Source organism: Melospiza georgiana, chromosome 6, assembly GCF_028018845.1.
Source record: "Melospiza georgiana isolate bMelGeo1 chromosome 6, bMelGeo1.pri, whole genome shotgun sequence".
In the NCBI taxonomy this organism is placed as follows: Eukaryota; Metazoa; Chordata; class Aves; order Passeriformes; family Passerellidae; genus Melospiza; species Melospiza georgiana.
In genome coordinates, this window is record NC_080435.1 from 1,289,766 (window position 1) to 1,309,262 (window position 19,497).

The 19,497-nt window shown below is 42.0% G+C and overlaps 1 protein-coding gene across 2 annotated transcripts in view; it reads right to left on the reverse strand.

Moving 5' to 3' along the window:
- Positions 1 to 19,497, reverse strand: part of PLEKHH1 (pleckstrin homology, MyTH4 and FERM domain containing H1) — a 51,209-nt gene that overhangs the window by 21,180 nt on the left and 10,532 nt on the right. For both annotated transcript variants that reach the window (XR_009114575.1, XM_058025973.1), the window contains exons 3-13: positions 18,585 to 18,647; positions 15,380 to 15,529; positions 12,502 to 12,585; positions 10,856 to 10,937; positions 7,246 to 8,237; positions 4,818 to 4,896; positions 4,157 to 4,245; positions 3,502 to 3,652; positions 2,317 to 2,456; positions 1,529 to 1,639; positions 897 to 983 (exon numbers count right to left, since the gene is read on the reverse strand). Coding sequence is in view for 1 of the 2 variants with exons in the window: in XM_058025973.1 (XP_057881956.1) it covers positions 897 to 983; positions 1,529 to 1,639; positions 2,317 to 2,456; positions 3,502 to 3,652; positions 4,157 to 4,245; positions 4,818 to 4,896; positions 7,246 to 8,237; positions 10,856 to 10,937; positions 12,502 to 12,585; positions 15,380 to 15,529; positions 18,585 to 18,647 (2,028 nt within the window). In the remaining variant the exon portion in view is untranslated. The remainder of the gene's footprint in view (positions 1 to 896; positions 984 to 1,528; positions 1,640 to 2,316; positions 2,457 to 3,501; positions 3,653 to 4,156; positions 4,246 to 4,817; positions 4,897 to 7,245; positions 8,238 to 10,855; positions 10,938 to 12,501; positions 12,586 to 15,379; positions 15,530 to 18,584; positions 18,648 to 19,497) is intronic.

Sequence of the window (19,497 nt, forward strand, 5' to 3'; positions counted from 1 at the left end):
TTTATCTCAAAGATTTTTTGGTCATTCAGGAGAGATTTTTTTGAGGGCAAGAAAAAAGATGCTAATCCTTAAAGCCCAAATGAAAAAAGCAAAACTCAGATAAATCAAATTCCCATAAACTTTCTTGCTGTGGCTTTGTGTCCTCTCTCATCCTTTCTTGTTTCTCAGTGCTGCTGCTAGTTTTTCATTTCAAAGATGACTACATAAATGTGGGGTTTTGCTGCCTTCACTTTGTATTGTGTTTTGCCTTCATTACCCTGTGACTGAGAGGAAAGATGCTATAAATCTAATAGTATCAGGCCTTAGCAACTTCAGTTCCATAAGGGCCAAAGGTAGCTCACAAGCTAGGCCATGTACCTTTCAAAGTATGAAAAAAACTTTAATGCTGCCTTTCTAATTAAGTCAATAATGACTTAAAAGTGAACCCAGTTATGGGCTAACTTCTAATATTTTAGAAGTCAATTTCTAAAAGGAATCAACTATTCAGATGTTTCTTTACATGCCTCCAGGCATGTAAAGTCAGGCTTGAGATCTTGTGAGAGAAGTCTCTCAGAAAGATCTTAAGTACTAGCTGGTTTTAATTGTTGTAAGAATCATTTCCCCCACAGATTTCAAGCACTAACTCCTGCAAAAAAAAAGGGAGAGCATTATGGTGTATAACAGGACAAAAATAAATGCAGATTTCTTTCAGTTTCAAAAGGGTGTATTTGGGTTACAATTTAACTCTTTCCTCATTATTAATTAGACTAACTGCCTGTTTTGTACCAGGAAACAGAGACCAGATAAAGTTAGCTCATATCAGTTGAGACACACAGTTCCATTCAGTCTGAAATAAGTGCTCACTCACCCAGCTGCTGAGTGCATGGTTAGGGGCAGGATAAAAAAGCAACACCTACCTGGAATGTTTGGGACCCTTCACCCCTGACAATTTGGCATGAAGAATTCAGCTCCAGCTGCCCTTGTGGTTTGCGGATAACATCACTCTGAGGAAAGAAAAGCAAACAATTTTTTCAGTAGGAAACCTCAGATGGGTCTTAGATTACTTAAATACAGCATAATATGCACGTACAGGTTGGAGTTTGCATTCACGAGCTAGAAAGGACAGTCTGAGGCTGCCAGGTGAAATATGAGACTGTGTGATCCCATTGCAAAAGTCTCCTCAATAGTGGCAGACAATATAACAAAAGCAGTGCTAATAAATGCTGTCTTATGGAGTTCAGATTGGACATTATGATTAATAAAACAAAAGCAAGCCCAAACAAATAAGTCGGAAGGCAGTACAACATACCATAGGTACCAAGACAGTGGCTGAATTTCCACCTTCAGAAGTTTTCAAGATTCAGCTAGACACTTGTTAAGTGACAAGTTTATTGATAACAACTTTGTTCTTCATTTGATGCATATAGTGAATCATTCTAATGTTGGTAATGCTTTTCAAAATAGTGACATGTCTAACCAAAAGTGGTTTTTTAGTATCCTAAATTTCTCTGTGCCTCTAGAGGGGAGGAAATATATCCCAGTGACTTACCGGGGATTTGTAGTACATGATTTGTCTGTTTCTGAGAACAAACCATCGTCTTTTCCACGTCTTTACCTGGCTGCCCATTTTCAGCAAGTAGCCTGATTTCTCCATGGGCTCCTGGAGGACAGAGGAAAGGGGAGAGGAGGTCATCTTGCAACTCTCAAAACACAAATGAAAGTGTGCTGAAATCAAGCCCAGCCATTTGCTGCATCTCCCATAATTTTCTGCTTTGTTTAATAGCAGCCCTCAAAGATCATTTCACTGATTGTTTGATGCTCTGTAAACTTATTTCTCTTCCTACCGAGGCACTGATTTTCCAAATAAAAGGGAGATTCCTTGAGATCAAGAAGGCTGTCTCTACACCATGATTAGACTCCTGCTCCTTGTCTGTTTGATCTCTTATAGTGAAGAGTACAGACTTTAATGCTGCGTGTTGTGAGATTTCTTTCCTTCCTCCTTCCTTCCTCTGAATGTCCAAATTTCTTTTGCCCCAAAAGTGTAAGGCCATCACTAAAGTGGAATACAACTACGGGAAATCAATATAGGTCATACACCCTTGATGATTATACTTTTACCTAAGCACATAAAGAAATTGCACCTTCTTTTGAAACACCAGGTGGTGTCTTTTGAGACCAATCAACTGGACCAATGGCCCAGTCTGTTAGAGCTTCACTCTGCTGGGGGATTACTCAATATCCTATATTCTATATTACTCAATATCCTATATTCTAAGGCCAAGGCTCTGTTTGCAGCCCTATGCAAGTGTAACACAGCAGTTCCAGTGCAAGCCTCACAGAGCAGATCCCACCATCAGTGGAATAGGAAGATGTTCGCTGCAGCTTGTGCTCTGGCTCTGAATAGTCACCATCCAAGGAGTAGGCATCAGGAGGGATGGCATAGTCACTCTCAGAGCTCAGTGAGGACACAGACACACCTGCTCAAAATAAAGGAAGGAATGAGAGTCATGGCTAGACAAAAGCATGCACTGAATATTGTACACTCCAAAAACATTTCTGCATTCACCATTAAGCCATTTTTGGTTCAAGAAGGACAAATCAGATCAGACTTTGGAAACTCAAACCCCACTAACATGACTTCTGAGCCTCTTTTTCTTTCCCTAGGAAGACAAGAGTTTTGGATACTGACAGTGAAATACATTTATTGCTGAATAAAACCAAATTAAAATATATAAACAAAAAAAAAAAAATCAACAAACTTGTCATCTGAAGGAGAGACAGCTTGTTTTCATCTGGGGACATCATTATAAAGCTTCAGCCTCCTCTGATTTCAGCTAAGGAAAAGGCTTCCTCACTAGCAATAGGGCTTTGCTTTCTGTGAATCTTTTACCACAGGTACATGGCAATGCACAGGCACATCTGCCAATGCCTCACAACAGAAGTTAAGACTACATGAAATACAACTCTATTTTAGAGACAACCAACAAAATTTGGTGGTCTTTAAAATAGAGTAGTAATTTCACATTGTCTCTTTGGTAACAAAAATTCCATTCAATTTCCATTCCAGTTTAGCCCTGCCAGCAGGCAAGAAAAATAGTCCTAATCAAGACTCAAAGTACCTGCCAGCTCTCAAAGACAGGTGAGATGTTCTTACCCGTCAAGAAATTACCAGTCAATGAAAAAGACAAAAAAGCATTTTCTGTCCTGTGTCAGTACTAGCTTGCTTCCAAGGAGAAGCCACAGCAAAGGTATGGATGACTAGATATGCGATGAATTTGGGAGGGCAATCCTTCCCACAATCTTAGTTTAGCAATTGCCTGAATGGAACTCTATCAGCAGTAAAAGTCATCTACAAGAACAGATTTCTACTGTTTCTACTGTTGATGTCTGCACACATTCTGGGAGAACTCCGTGTAAGCAACACCCTGGCTGAGCATTTGCCTGTCACTGACGATGCTGCTCAGGGCACCTTGGCTCTGATGACAGAGTTCATCCTGCCCAGTAGCAATACTCCCATTTTACCTCTCTTCACGGCCCGGGGGCTGCCTGGCATGCTAGCTTTCCTGTTCTCAGATCCAGCAGCAGAAGTCCTGAAACTGGCATGGGAGCCACAGTCATCATCAGAGCCTGAAGACTCATCTAAGAAAGGCACATTGCTGATCTGTGTGGCTTTCTGGAAAACAGACCTGTATAGTTAGTGTGAGAGAAGAGTTTCCCCAGGACAATCCCCCTTCAACCAGGAGACAGAGCAACCCATGCCCTGCATTTCCACACTGCCTTGCCCATTTCTGCCTCAGGGTTCCTCAGTTCCTCCCCTTCTAGTCTGAGAACTTCCAAGCTGGACTCTCTAGTCTGATCTGTTTGGGTCTCCTCTGGTTACACCCACCTACTATTCCACAACCCTTATGTTCCATCTCATTCCTTAGGCTACACCCACTGTCACCTCTGGTTTCATAGTGCACACTGCAACTTCCTGGACCAGAACTTGTTGCAATGTTCTGTGTTCTTAAATATATTTAACTTTTGCTACTCTTTCTGCATTCTTTCGACGTCCAGTACTTCCTGACATTCTCTAATTTTCTTTCCTTCACTGCACAGTTCCATCCTGTTTTGTCTCAAGATACTAGCAGATCTGCACCATGCTTTCCACAACAGGAAAAGTGAGGTAACTCCTTACCCCCTTCAGTGTAGTGTAGACTGGCACTGTGACATTTCTGTAGATGAGATAGGTGAATGGCCCAGAAGTTGAACACGAGAAATTGGAAACTGGGGAAATTCAAAGAGAAAGCAAGAGAGCACATAATACAAACTGGTGAAAAGGAGGAGGTTTTAATGGAGAAGCACATGGAGAACTGTCATCCTGGACAGTCGGGCTTCAGAAAGGCCAGGAGATGCATCATTAATTCCATACAATTCCCAGAGAGAGCTGCAATGCTCCCTCCATTTAGCCTGTGAGACACCTTACCCACCCTGTGCTCCCCATGGTACAATGGCAATCTGGCGTACCCTGTATAAACAGAAAAAAACCCTAACAGGCAAAATCATGGTGAAGAGTAAAAACAGGCCACAGACACGCAGAGGCAGAAGACTGGCTGCAAAATTGATGGAAGAGATAATAGAATCCCTGAAGATGGCCCTGAATGTAGAGGCACAAACAGCCCCGCACCAACCATCCCCAAAATCAGATATATCCTCCTCCCTTCCTTTATCGAGGCCATCTATGAGATCAAATTTACTTTGAAAACAGGCAAGGAAATGAAGAAATGGACAGCCAGAAGCTCAGGTCCCACACTGTCACCATGAACTCCCTTTAAGGATGGATCTAGTGCAGAACTTACAGCAGCTGGAAGTATCATTCACCATGGCCACTTCAGACAGCCTCATGCCAGACTTGGCCACGGCATAGATTCGGCTCTCCTGGAACAACAATACCATCAACAACAGTGATCAGGCAAAAATGTAATGTAATTCTTACCAACAGAAATGCCCGTGTCACAGAGTCACACCACAGTCACACCTTTGGGCAGGAGGGAGGAGCTCTCTAACAAGGACAGCTGAATTCCACCACATGTTGTGTGAATGGCCATTAATGGAAGCATCTTACTGTGTGCTAATTCCCAGCTACAGAGGTGACATCCACACACTGGAACACCTACACACAATTATCAATAAATTACTGTATCACAGCTTGGAAGGAGATGGGATTTTTTTCAAAATTACAAACAATGCATTACAATGAATTAAGAACAGCCCTATACCAGAACAATTCATTGAGTCACCAGCTGCAAAGGATGCCCATTCTGTGATAAGGGAATGAAAGAAATGCCTGGAATGATCTCAATAAGCCTGTGTCTCAGTTACAACAACATACAGAGCTTTCAGTTCAAAGGATCTCCAAGTGCTTCATGAATTGATAAAAATTCCAGAGGGGGAACCCGAGACTGTATCTAGATGCAGTGTTATGACTACGACATCAACTAATGTGAAATGGATAAACCCCAAAGCTAGGAAACCTCTTGGTGCTCCTTAAAGCATACAACCAAAATTCACTGTGAAATAACACACATAATACATATACATGAAAGCACCTAAGACTGCAAAGTCAAGTACGCCAAAAAAATTATAAGACATAAGAATTAACAATGAGTGCTTGACTTTGCAGTTTCAATAAATCATTTGTTTGTCCATGCCTTTAAAAAAGCAAATGAAAACAGAATTGCCTCTTTTGATACTACATTGATTTCCACCAGGTTTGTCAGTTTGGCCTGTTTAGGAACCTGGCTGATGGGAGTCAGTTCTAATGGACAATTAATCCAGCAAGACTGAATATTCTTCAAGAAGGAAATCTTTAAGGTGCAGGAGCAGGTCATCCCCATGTGTTGATAGATGAGACAATGAGGAAGACCAGACTGTCTAATTAGAGAGCTTTGGCTGAACTCAAAGTTTGTGATCTTTGGATGAAGGGACAGGTGACTCAGGAGGGCTACACACCATGAAGTTATGCAGACAAAAAATTAGGAGGAACAAAGCCCAACTAGATTTTCACCTGGCTACTGCAGTAAAAGACAAGGAAAGACTTCCATAAATACATGAGGAAAAAAAATAAAAACCTCCATCCTTTATTGGATATGAGTGGGAAACAGTGAGAAAGGATGAGGAAAGGCCAGAGGTACTCAATTCTTTCTTTGTTCAGTGTGATGGCAAACCAGCTGCTCTCCAAGCAGCCAGCCCCCTGACCTGGAAGGCGTGGACGGGGAGCAGAATGAAGCCCCCATAACCCAAGGGGCAATGCCCAGTGACCTGCTTTGCCACCTGGACACACACAGGTCTGCAGGGCCAGGTGGGATCCCCCAAGGGCGCCGAGGGAGCTGCTGGAGGAGCTCACAGAGCCACTGCCCACCAGCCACCTGCAGCCCTGGGGAGCTCCCCGTGACGGGAACCTGGCCAAGGGGCTCCATCCACAAGGGCCAGAGGAGGGCTGGGAAATACAGGCTGTCATCCTGACCTTGGTGCTGGGGCAGCTCACGGAGCAGACCATCCTGAGCACCGTCACACAACACGTGCAGGACAACCAGGGAACCAGGCCCACACAGCATGGGTTTGGGAAAGGCAGGTCCTGCTTGACCAACCTGATCTCTTTCTATGACAAGTGACCTGCTCAGTGGATGAGGAGAAGCTGCATTGTACATCCTAAACAATTCTAGGACTAAAAAAACAATTAATCTGTCTGACCTCGCAAGTAACTGTAAGAAAAAATGACAGGACACGCATACTCACTTTACCAAAGGTTTTCACAAAACTATCCTAACAGGAGGAGCACACCATGAGATAGGAATGCTGAGATCTAATCCATGTACCTATTCTAGTATCCATGGCTTCTTCTCACTCTGGAGCTATCTGGTCTGGTTCATTGCATTTATGATTCATTTTTCTATCTTAAACACATGACAAAAGAACTAAGGATTAACTTTTGATGACCCAAACCACAATGCAGTACATTTTGACTTTCACTTTTATTCCTATGATTCTTATATACTGTTTTTTTTTTCAACAGATCTTCTTCCTCTTATAAAGATAAATAAAAGAAAAAAAACTGTCAACGGAACCAGCACGCCCCATGATGTGGAACAGTCTGACTTGGTGGCTCAGGAATGCAACCTGCGATACCCACAGGCAGCAATTCCTTGAGCACAAGAAGTGCAGTAGCCTAACTCCTGGGCACAAAGACAAGCAGCATTCTCATAGTGTTGTCCATGCATTCCTTACCCACGATGGGAATCGGTGCAGCGGTGGTGTGGGAGGTTTGCATCCCGGGTCAAGTGTGCCAGACTCAGAACTCACAGCTTCTCTTTGCTCTGCAGCTAAGTGGCACATTCCCTCACACGCTGCAGCTTCTCCCCTCAGCAGGCCACATTCTGTCTCCATCTTCTCCATTACTCCATCATCATCAATGTCTGTCTCCTCCACGTGCCCAGAGCTGACTGGAGGGTCTGTCATGGGCTGGAAAGTGCTAGTCTCTAAGTGCATTACACGATGGAAAGAATTAGCCCCTGACTGTGGTTGGCTGTGGATACTGCCTCTTGGTGTACTGGGTGTTCGTATTTTTGGAAAGGTCATACTACTGCCAAGGCTGCACTCCCTCCCTGGAAAGAAGGAATGTGCTGTAACAGCTGATGTTGACACAACCAGAGGTGGCTCAGCAGTTTGGAGATGTCCCTCAAGCATGCTCATAATTTCTGCTGAGGAAGAGGAGTCCAGCTGGTGGGAATGGAATCTGGCACTCAGATCATCAGAGAAGCAGGTGCTATCCAAACCCACTTGTTGCAAGGTGCTCACAGCACTACAGTTTCCTTCCAGAGATGATTGGAAGGTCAAAGCCTCAAGAATTCTTGTGGTTTCAGCTGGAGGGTCCAGTGATATGGGACCAGAGCACCCTAAACCATGTTCAGAACTTACAGTTGGAAATACATTTCTCTCTGTGGAGAGATTCCAGCTTGATGGGTCAGATATGAGCTTCAGCATGCTCTGGGAAAGCAGAGATTTATCCTCTCCATTCTCAGTAATGGTGTCATTGGCAAGGACTATGTTTGCTGAAGAGAGGACATGTTTGGAAGGTCCTGTCTGACACACCTCTCTGAAACCAGGTGCAAGGAGCACAGATTTCTGCTCTATCTTCTCAGCAAAAGAGGCTCCTGATGCTTGAGGCTTCAGGGAATCACAGCTCCAAAGAGAATCCAAGGGAGGAATGCTGGTCATGTCTACAAGGAAGGAGAACATACAGTTAAGGCACTGAAACGCTTTGATGTACTCAGTGTTGCTTCCTAGTGTACATTCAGTTGTATTCAACAGCATCCTGGCCTGTTTAGGACAATACAGAACAGAAAGGAGATGGCTGGGCAAAGTTATAACCAAAGTACTATACGTTTACAACTGGGACTAGCACAGAAGATATGAATAGGAAATGATTAATCACTACTTCTGACAAAAGTGAAATTGAGGGCTTCCTAATGAAATTAGGCAGCACATTTGAAATTTACAGAAGGAAGGTTTTTTCCCAGACAAAAAAAGCAAACAGAATGTTGCAGACAGGCTAGAAAAAAACTAATGTTTTTTGGTAGTACAGGAGTTCTGGCCTAGGAACTTCCTAAACTACTCAGAGCAGAAGCTGGAAGTGTATATGGAGAGAAGGGCAGCTTGCATTATTTTGTATGGTGCTTTGTGGAATGCAAACAGCCAACCAGGATCTGGGAAATTGGCCTAGGCAAGCTTTCAGTCTAATGCAATACAGGAGTTTTTATTCTTACCTATATAATTATGCCTCCTGTCTTAAAACACGAGAAGGAAGTGCACCTATCCACCCAACACTTTGTCAAATACATCAAGGTGGCCACTGCTTAGCATGGCTTTTGGCTTTAGTGGACCTACAGTGATTTAACTCATCAAAAAATCTGGAATGATTCCATGCATTCCCAGGGGCTAGAGGGGGCTTCCAGCAAAGGTATGGAGACCTTCTTAAACAACTCAGCAGCCAGGGAGTTTACTCACTTTTCAAGAATTTCCCTAGAGCTTTTTGTTATCCTTTTGTGATATATGACTCACACAGTGCTTTATGTCATGATGTTTTATAATAGTTACTTATAGGGTTTTGCTGTGAAATCTTCCCTTTTTTAGTTCTTTCCATGCCCTTTCAGTTGCTATGTTAGAGGATGACATAAAAGACAGATACTAGATTGTCCTTTCTCCTTAGTACACTTATTATATTTTCTTCCTTTCCATAATTATTAAAGATTATCTCAGTTCTACAATTTCCACCAAATAGCAGCTTTAGAATATAAGAAAGCAGGGATAAAACTTGGAATGGCAGAGGATGTTTGATTGACCTTGGCATTTATATTTATTTCAGCCTGACTGAAAAAGAACCAAATGCTTTGGAAATTGCAAAATATGGGCGAGCGTGACTCTGCACAACTACTGCTGAAAATGCTGCCTGAACAGCAAACTCCATGGGTATTGCTTAACCACCCGTGGGATTCACGAGGAAAACAGAAACAAACTGAAGACACAAAGTTACAGAGGAAAGAGCAAACAGCAGAATAAATTACTGTCGACAGCGAAGAGGATGAAACCTGCTCTTGGAAACAGCTGAGAAAAAGACAATCATGAGAGCATGACCTTGGCACTTGATTCACAAGGAACTGAATGTTAGCAAAGCTAACACATAACAATGGCACACACAAATCCTGGCACATATTTTCCCCTGACCCTAAGGTAAATCATTAGTGTAGACTGAAAATATGCCATTAATTTTAAACATTACTGGTATTTTGCAGCTTCCTCGATGTGACAGGAGATTAAGAAGAAGAAGAAGCTGTTACCAGTAGCACAGCAAGCAAGAAGAGATTTGTCTCTCTGCAGAGGCTCTGACTTCAGCCTGGCATGCTGAGACCAGTGAGGGATAAGAGGAGAGGGCAGTGCTGTTTACTGCCCAGAGAGCTGGGATCCAGGGCACACTTAATACCAGATTATTAACGCAGCTTACCAGGCATTCACTTTCTGTGAACAGTCAGAGCCAGAGGGGATGAGAGAAACCCAGTCATAAAGCATTTCACTAGAAATGTGGTGGGGTTTAAAAAGAATTTTGCCCTGTTCCCTTGCTGTGGAGTAATAGGAATGCCAGAAAGACTTCTGCAGGAAAGAAATGTCCCCTCCCCACATGCCCAGTGAAGTTCTGGAAACTAGCTCATCTTATTGTGACCAAACCAAGCTCATTAAAAAAGAAAAATGAAAAAAAAAAAAAAAGATATAATTTCTTTTTCAAAGCACATTATAATAAAAGGTGCTGAATTTAAGCCTAGAGATGAAAGTTTTCCATCCAGCCACCAAAGAACTGCAAACACCATAAGCAGCTTTCTCCAGCCCAACCTGATGGCACAGAGAAACCCAGCTCCTAAAGGCAGACCAAAGAGCTGCTGCCTTGGCTCATTCAGTTCCTCAGATCACATACCAGCAGAGGTTCTGTGGGGATAAGAATAATTCACACATGGAGATACACTGAAGTACATCAGTGAAAGGAGAATTCTAATATGTATTTCAATGAATGCTTCCAACTCAGGAGCTTAGTGGCTTATTTTAATGGCAAATGCAGATTCTAACAAAAAAAAAAAAAAAAAAAGGACTCTACAGTGAATTGGTGGGAAAAAAATTAAGAGTTAAGGCAGATAAGAATGTTATTCCCATCTTAAAAATGGACCCAGCTAAGGGACAGAGCAACTCTACTGCCTGCTGCCACAAGTTTTAATTTCTGACAAACTTAAGAATACAACCCAGGAATGGTGACTTCCAGTCTTATGGTGGTTACTAGGCTGAACACATTTACCTTGCAATGTATCCCGAAGAGCTTCAATTTGCTCCATCAGTCTCTGATTACAGTTTTTCAGGTGGTAATTTTCTAGCTCAAGCTATGAAAGAAGAATAATAAAAAAAGAAATATAATACAAAATTGTGAGCACTGTGTGATCCACTACACAGAACATGCCTTCATCTTTGTTACCTTAAAGTTTCTTAAAAAGCGGAAAAAATGAGTCTACCAGTCACCTCGAATCCTTTTAATCAGCAACATCAGTAGACCACTCAAATATTTTGCTGTGCTTTCTCAAACAGCCTCTATATCAACTATTGGCACTTCACAAATACATCTTTAAATTTACTTCCCTGCTATAGCTCATCATTTACTCCTGTTGCAGAAATAATGCTCATGAAAGAGAGAATCAAAAAAACATTACCCAGAAGGATCATTTGTTCTCACCCTTAATGTAGTAAAAGAAGAACCCATGGATCCAGAGGACCAAAGAAAACAGCAAAAACCAAACCAACATTAAGGGTTTACATTTCCAATTAGGGAAATGTAATTTACATTTACATTTCCAATTAGGGCATGAGAGATTCTTTGCAAATTTGCTTTACGCCTTTACTTGAAGAGTCTCAGCATCCATTTTTAAACACAGCAGTGGCACACCCAGACAGACTTTCCTCTTGAAGGAATCACCTGTAGTGCTGTCTCAAGTAACCCACTGGCAGCACAGATGCCAAGTTCTCCAACTGGCAGGGATCCACTTGTGCATGCTGTGCACCAGGAGTCAGCATCTGGCACAAACCTCTTTGCCAGTAAAGTGTGAGTGTGTGGTCCTGCATTCACAGCAGGTCACCCCAAATCAAACCCCCTTGCTTCCTCCTCTGTGCTGCACCAGTCAGTAACCTAAATGCACCTTAAGTTATCTAACACAGGGCAGAGAAGCAGCACAGGAGTTCAGTGGATTATTTAGGCAATCTAATGACATTACAAAGTCACATCATAACATAATCAGTGCCCACAAAGAATGCTTCTCCTAACTCCAACAAATTCCCTTTCTGTCATAAACCTTGAAATACATGTTTTTAACTTGGAATAAAGGACCAGGCTACCCACTCCCAGCTGAAAACTACTACTCCCATTTTTAAAACTGCATGCTGACCCACTGCTGTCTTTGTTTTTCTACAGGGTAGGACCAGATAGAGGGATAAATCCACAGGATGGATAGAACAGAGAGGTCAGAGACAAAAAATACTGGGCAGTAGGAAAACAGCATTAGTCAGAGATGGCAAATTATAAAAGAATAAAGGATATGTTTGTGCAACAGGTGCTCTGTCAGAAATGAATAGAAACTGCATCCAGAGAAAAGGAGAGGTAAAAGAAAGCTAGGCAAAAGAAAGACACTTGTGACCAGTCAATCCTCAGAAACTGCTTTTGGGCACTGGTGAGTTAACAGTCATCTATAGTTTGCCCAATAAATTAAATAGCCCTTGGTAAGAGTGATGACCCCAGCCCTAAAATGGAGTATGTGCAGGGCCAAACAAGCAGAGTGCCCCTGTGGCAGACTGACTGTCCCCAGATGGTTCAGATGGTTGTCCTGTGTAGGAACCCCCTGGCAGTGCAGCCACATGTACTTACATGCCTTGAAACCTGGTAGAAAGCCAGAGACTTACCTCCCTGAGCTTAAATGTTACCCACTCTTTGATCTTGGCAGCTTTCTCTTGAACAATTTTGGCTTCCTCAGTCCTCAGCTGTTTCTGAGCCAAAAAACCAAAACCAACATTAGAGGCATTAGGAGAGTACAACTGTTCTCAGTGGGTTACTGCATCAGGAGTGACTGAAACACAGAAGTTCCCATTCCAGACATAAGATTTAGGACTGCTACTTGGATACAATTTTTCAGCTGGCATCTGAAAAAAATCAAGCTCTAATTTGTCTTACATGGTCCCTAGACTCAAATCCAGAGGCTTGTTTCAAAAGTTTGTTGTGTATCAGCAAAATCCAGGTCAGGTAACAAACCTACCTCAGTTTGAGTAGAATCTGCAACTTTTTCTGTTTCAGATGGTTTTGCAATGTTGCTGTTTGCTGTTGAGTATCTGTAGTGTTCCCCCAGCCTACACACACATTATTGGCCAAAGCTAATAAGAATTAAGCAGTGCCTATAACTTATTTGTAACATACCAATCATTCCAAGCAAAAGGGATTCAGATGCTGTAACCACGAGTCTAGAGTGGACTTTCAAGGTGCACAAGATGCAAATACCAACAACAAATTTAACACACACAGTATCCTCATTGAGAAAGTAAATTTAAAAAAAAAAAAAGCTCCACAACCTGACCTTGAAAAATATCAAGATCATGCCTAAGATCTGCTAGGAGAACTTCAGATGCTATAAGTGGTAGTATGTTTACATATCCATTAGAACAGGTTCTAGTCCACACAAAGGTGTTATGGCAATACTGTTGATTTGCACAATGACCATTGTTCCCCCAAGTATCTGCTTGGGTAATATTGCAACACCATTTTTTGCAGCTGTGTTTTCTCAGCTGTGTTTTTAACTTTTCTGGAAATTTCCTTTGAAATATGCTGAATTAACACTATGATCACCTGAACCTTTCTGTTTTATCTTCTGTGTAGCTTCATCAGAAGCAACATCACTGAAAACTCTCCAAACTGCATAATGATTTAAACAACTGCAAGAAGAAATCAGTTCTGAGAGCAACAGAGGGAGGAAGAAAGGAGGACAATATGCTGCATGTCACATCAGCCCTGGTTTCTCCAAATAAGGGGCAAAGATAATGCCTTCTGGTAGCAGCTGGTGGTTTCCCTGTTCTATTGTTTTTTCTGAAGTAAAATAATACCAGCAATTATAATTATAAAAAATATCAGTCCTTCCCCCCACTTTAAATTTTTCACATGGATAAATAGACCCCGTGAAATTCCCCAAATTTTCACATCTTTTCCCAACATTTTCACACTTTTAATTACCACATGCTATTTATCACTACAACTGCACATTTAAGGGCTCTTATTCAAATTTGTTTGCTTAATTATTGCAAGTATGTTTGTTTAAAGTAGGCCCAAGCAACATTTTAGGCAACCATAACATTTGTAGTTGAGCATAATGAAATAAAAGCAACGAAATCAGATGCTTCAAGAAGAAGATTTATTTAGGTGGGTTTTTTTCCTTTTATATGACTGTGTGTGCTCCTAATCATCAAGTCTCAGGAGAATGCTAACTAGATGCAGGAGTCAGCATACTAGATGTGCCTACAGGTCTGAAATTATCTAGCACACATAGTAAGTCTACCATCTCTCAATGTCCATCACATGGGAGCTGGCTTTGTATCCCTAATGACCTGGATTTGTCCTGGAACACGGTCCAAGAGATAAAAGATTCAGATTACTGCACTATTTGTGAACTGCAATGCCAAGACTTTATTTAGGGTTCTAAAGTAGAGCAGTGACATGATGACAGCATTGTCACCATGTGCAATAAGCCCTGCCTCTAAGCAGAACCAGTTCACTCAGGCACAGCAGCCATAGATGCAGTTATTGTGCTTTAAGCTCCAAAAGCAATTAGATATTCTTAGTGCCCACACTATTGTGTGGCCCAGACATGACCTCAGTGCTCTCTTAGTGATGCTCTGAACTCCATGGCTCTTCCCATCCCAGTGAAAACCAACAGGATGCCTTACAGGGACCCTTAGTAACCTTCTAGCCCTGCCACCATCTCATCCCATTCTGAAATAAAACCAGTGACTCTGATGATGAGTATTTCTTGTCTGGAATTGCCAAGCTTTGGCTTTCATTTCTAGAAGCTCATTTTGCCTCTTGTTGCTGGAACAAGAGTTCTAATAACAGCCCTTTAAATAGGTGGCAATTAGTTCAATGTAACTCAAATAGCCGAGTAGTTTTTTTTTTGTAAAATTTTACTTTTATTTAAGTTATTTACTTGACAACGCATAAGAATACCTCATTTCTCATGTTATAAAAACCACAGGGCAAGGCCTTTACTAGAACTGAAATACAAGCCCTGCTGGAAATGCAGCACCTTCCTTCCACCAACTGAAAAAGGGAGAGACTAGGAACTATCCATACTGAGAAACAGCAGCTCTTTTATAATGACATCTGACAAGAGATGAGCTATGCTGGAGGACTGCTGGAGGCTGGGAAAAGACCCTTCCCAAGAAGCAGCATGAACAGAGATGGGCTACACAAGGGTTTTGCAAAGCAATCACTGTGGTAAAAAGCCAGAGAAACACTGTGACCAGGCTGTAGCATTATAATGTAGGGTCTCAGCACTAACACAAGGAGGCCTTTGGGCACATTGACTGATGGTGAAGAGACATGGGCTGCTGAAGCTGAGTGCATGTTTTGTCCAAAAAGGAAAGAGAGGATCTTGCACTGGGCTGGGCATCATCTCAGCTGATCTGGAGCCAACTGAGAGACTAACTTGTAATGAGTCACAGCCCCTGTCTTTGAAATATCCATGACAGAATCCCTCTAACTTGTGAAATCTACAAGCCTCCCTGTAGAAAATATCCCTACCTGTTTTGCTAGCTCTGTCTCCAATTTGTTGATCAGATCTTCCTTTCCTTGCATTGTGCACATCAGCTCCTGGTATTTCTTGTGCAGGGTGCTGTCAGATTCACCAGTCTTCGCATTGGCAAGTTTTATCTTCTCTTCCATAACTCTGACCTGCAATGGTAATCAGAAGGAAATTGAATAAACCCAAAAACCACCAAAGCAAACCAATGTAAATCAAGGAACTGCTTGTGTGGTGGTAAGAGAATGAAAATAAATGAGAATGTCTGTGGGTTTCTTATTTTTCAAGTCAGGAAAGGAAAAATAAAACATCAAAAACCACAACATCCTTCAGGTCACACTTAGTTTATACTCACATTTGTGGAAAGATCATTGTAATGCTGAAGCAGTAACAGATGCAAACTGAACCATGAGCAGATAAATGCATCATGGGTTGTGAGATACTACAATCAAATTATTAATCAGACACCATACAGGCACCATAGTCTCCATACTCATACAGACATTGTACATCTCACCTTTGTCCTTTGCAATATCATGGCCAGTTTTTTACCTCATTCACTACCAATATATATACCAAAAACCCCTGGCCATTTACTTCAGATTAAAATTTCTATATGAAAATGTACTATGGAGGTCCTTCATCTTCCTGTCCCCAGCTTAAGACATTGTTTTGGCAATTCCTGTCTTTCTGCCAAGTCTTCTCTCCAGACCTGCTAAGGAGTTACAATGTTTGATATTTTGAAAGATTTTACTGTCTTTGAGCTCCTGCCAGTGCCAAGACTTCTTCATCTCAGCAAGAGAAAGATCACTGTAGTGCTCCTTCACTACAGACGAAGTTTCAATCCACTAGAATCCAGTGCCTACTGAAGCATTTTAGGCTTTTAGCACATTTTAAAAATATCTTTACTTTCTCCAAAAGCTTTGTCTCTCAAGAATTTCACTCCATTTTACCGTTACCTCATTCTATTACAATGGATTATAAGACTTCATTTCTAAAGATGAATGGAATCCCTTCAATTTAACTCAAACATACTAATTGAAGCATTTGATGATTGGAAAATCTCTGGTTCCAACACACCTCAGAGAAGCTAAATCTGCAGAGAAACCAGCTCCAAATACCATAAATTTAGCATGAGCTTAGAACCAGAAGGACAGAATGCAGGGAGCAATGTGAGCACTTTAGGGTTAGTCATGCTCTGCTGAGCAGCCTACACTCCATACTTGCAGAAGCTGTGCTTCGTCCTCCTGTCTGCCTGTATTAGGCAGAGAAGCAAGCTGCCTCTTCCTCATACCGAGTCAGAAAGGTAAGCACCCAACATCCGAGCCAGAAAACTAAGCCTGCTGAGTCGGATGTGCTTTCATTAGAGTTTAGGGTGATTATAGCAAAAAGAAACGGCCCCTCCTTCCTGTCTGATGCCCAAATGCTGACTCTGTACTAGAGGCTCAGCGAGGGGACTGCAAACATGTGATTTCCTTAATTGAGGTTGGCAGCTACAGGGAGTCCATTGAATTAACAAATCCAACCCCCTAGACTCCTGGAGAGAAAGATAACAAGGGATTTTGCACTTGATGTGGAGCCCTCTCGTTTGCTGGCTGCCTTTCATTCACGGTGAATGTACTCATTAGTGGAAGGGAATGGCCCTACTCTTACACTGCCACTTCTTCAGGCTGTCAGGCAGCAATGCAGCATTTCTCTAGGAACACTTATCTCTGGATATGGATAAGGCTGCTGGAAAGGCAAACATTGAGGGGTTGCTAGTCTTTAGGACCTGCCAACATATGGCTACAGAACTGCTGAGCGGAGGCAGGCGAGTGGAGGCAACCCTCATTTCTGCTACACCCTCCCAGCCAAGTTCTCCCTTTCCTGCCCATTCTTGGACATGGATTTGACTTGTTCTCCATCCTGTCCCTTGCTGTCATTGCATCTTATCATATCCTGGGCACTCTGCTCCTGTCATTGAGGTATCTGCTGGTATGAAACCTTCACTGGCCAGTGACAATCACTATAGTTCCTGATGGTGCTGTCACAGCTGTCACTTTTGCCTCTGTTGTGCTACCCTTTGCCTGTCTTGGCTGGGTGTGAACTTACTGATAACACTCTCGAGAACAACTCTTGCTCTTCACTGGCAGTTGCTGGTCTAGCATAGAAGCCAACAGCACTGTGTCAAGACATAGCATCTTTCCTAGAATTAAGCTGGTCAGTAAAAGATCTTGATGTCAATATCAAAGTGGTGGGAAAAATATGTTATGCAGACAGTACCTTTCCAGGTACTCCAAGTTCTTGATTCCCAGGTATTATGTCTCCCAGTGCTTATAACACTGCCTATTCAGTCCTTCACTTCTGAAATCATCTTTGACAGTCATTCTTGGCTGTGTGACTTTTATTTCTGCCCTTCAACCCGTGACTTAGTGCTCAGTCCTGCAGCTCTTGTCCAGCTGGAGGGAGCTCATTCACTTCAAGCCTTCCCTTCAGCAGTGGTGTGCAGTGATCCAAGAGCTCAAACCACCTGGCTCATCTTGGTTCTTTTGTTTCTATAATACTTCTTAGAGTGCAGAATGTCTGCTTCTCAAAGGGCTATTTTTTTTTCTGTCTGTTCACAAGCTGAATATATCCACTTCTCTATTATTCAAGAAACATAGAAGAACTAGTTTAGACAATATGCCTAATTTTGAGGTGATTACAGCAATAGACAATGAATTCAGCTCTTACTGTTTTTCTCCATGGGCCCCGGAGCCAGAGCAGTAATTACTAAAAAGTCCAAAACAAGTGATAAGGGTGTGTCTGCAAAACCTACTTCTTTCACAGAACCTTTTCTACTTGTAGACAAGTCCTCACCAGTACTCTTAAGTATTTGTTTCCTGAGGACCTGCCAAGCAACCTTATCTTTGCAATTTAATCCTGAGGTACAACATCCCCTTCCTTTTCCACAACCAAGCATGCCTATCATGGATGAGGGGGGAAAGGCTGTGAAGCTGACAGGAAGATGTGAGGTGCTTGTTTTCACTTCAGCATATTCAGGCACCTGCTCACAGCTAAGGCTCACAGACTGGGAAGTAGACTAGAAAATCCATCCACCACTGTAAATCAGTGTTTCCCTAGAAGGGAACAGCACTGCAGATTGCTGTCTGTATGCTAGACTGGAAGGAATTTAGAGTGAGTTAACTGCTGGACTTGTACCAGAGCCACCATCAAAGAATCTCTTACCTGTTTCTCTGCATCCTCAGCTCTTTGCTCTGCTTCTATCACTCTCTGTTCCAATTCCTGCATCTTCAGAGACAGAAAAGAAAGAAGAGGGAGAAAGAAAGAAAATAAATTAACATCACCTGGACATTCATATTTTCATATTTTACTCAGCATTTGTGCAAACTTACAGATCTTTGGCATATTTTGAGTTAACTGGACAGCTTTGACCAAGAAAAAAAAAAGCCTTTGACCTTTTCCAGTGCTCTGCCCTACTCTGAATACACCGGAACCATCTTCTCATTAGTGAGCCTCATCATTCATTACATGGGTCAAAGGAACAGTGCCAAAGTCTTGACCTCATCTCTACAATTTACACACCATGGGCTGTCCCTGCAAGGAGCCTGTCTACAGTGCACCATTCTTCCCTGATCTTATTTCAGCTAGGATTCATTCACAAAGGTAAATAAAAATGAATATATCTTGGAAAGCTCACAGCAGGTTCTCTATAATGTCACATTATAACCACTGAATACTTTGCTTTGGCTTCAAAGGCATCATAGACTTACAACTGACAAGATTAACAGCAATCTTAACTTTCCTATGCTTCTTTTTTTTCAAAGAGCTTTGCAAACTGACAATTATGTGATTCAACATGTGAACATTGCTGCTATCGAAGTCAAAGGACACTGAATTGAATTTTATTCTAAATGTTTATAAGTCACTTCATTCTTATAAAATTCAGATATACCTGGGGTTCTTCTAATAATTTATCAGTAGTGCCCTTTTTTTGGTGGGTTGTGGTTGATTTGGGGGATGTTTTGGGGCTTTTCTTTTAATTGTTTGTTTGGTTTTGTTTTAAATTTTTCTTTAAATATCAACCTAGCCTCTCATTTGATGTTTGCCAAAGTCATTTTCACCTGGCCTGCTTCAATTG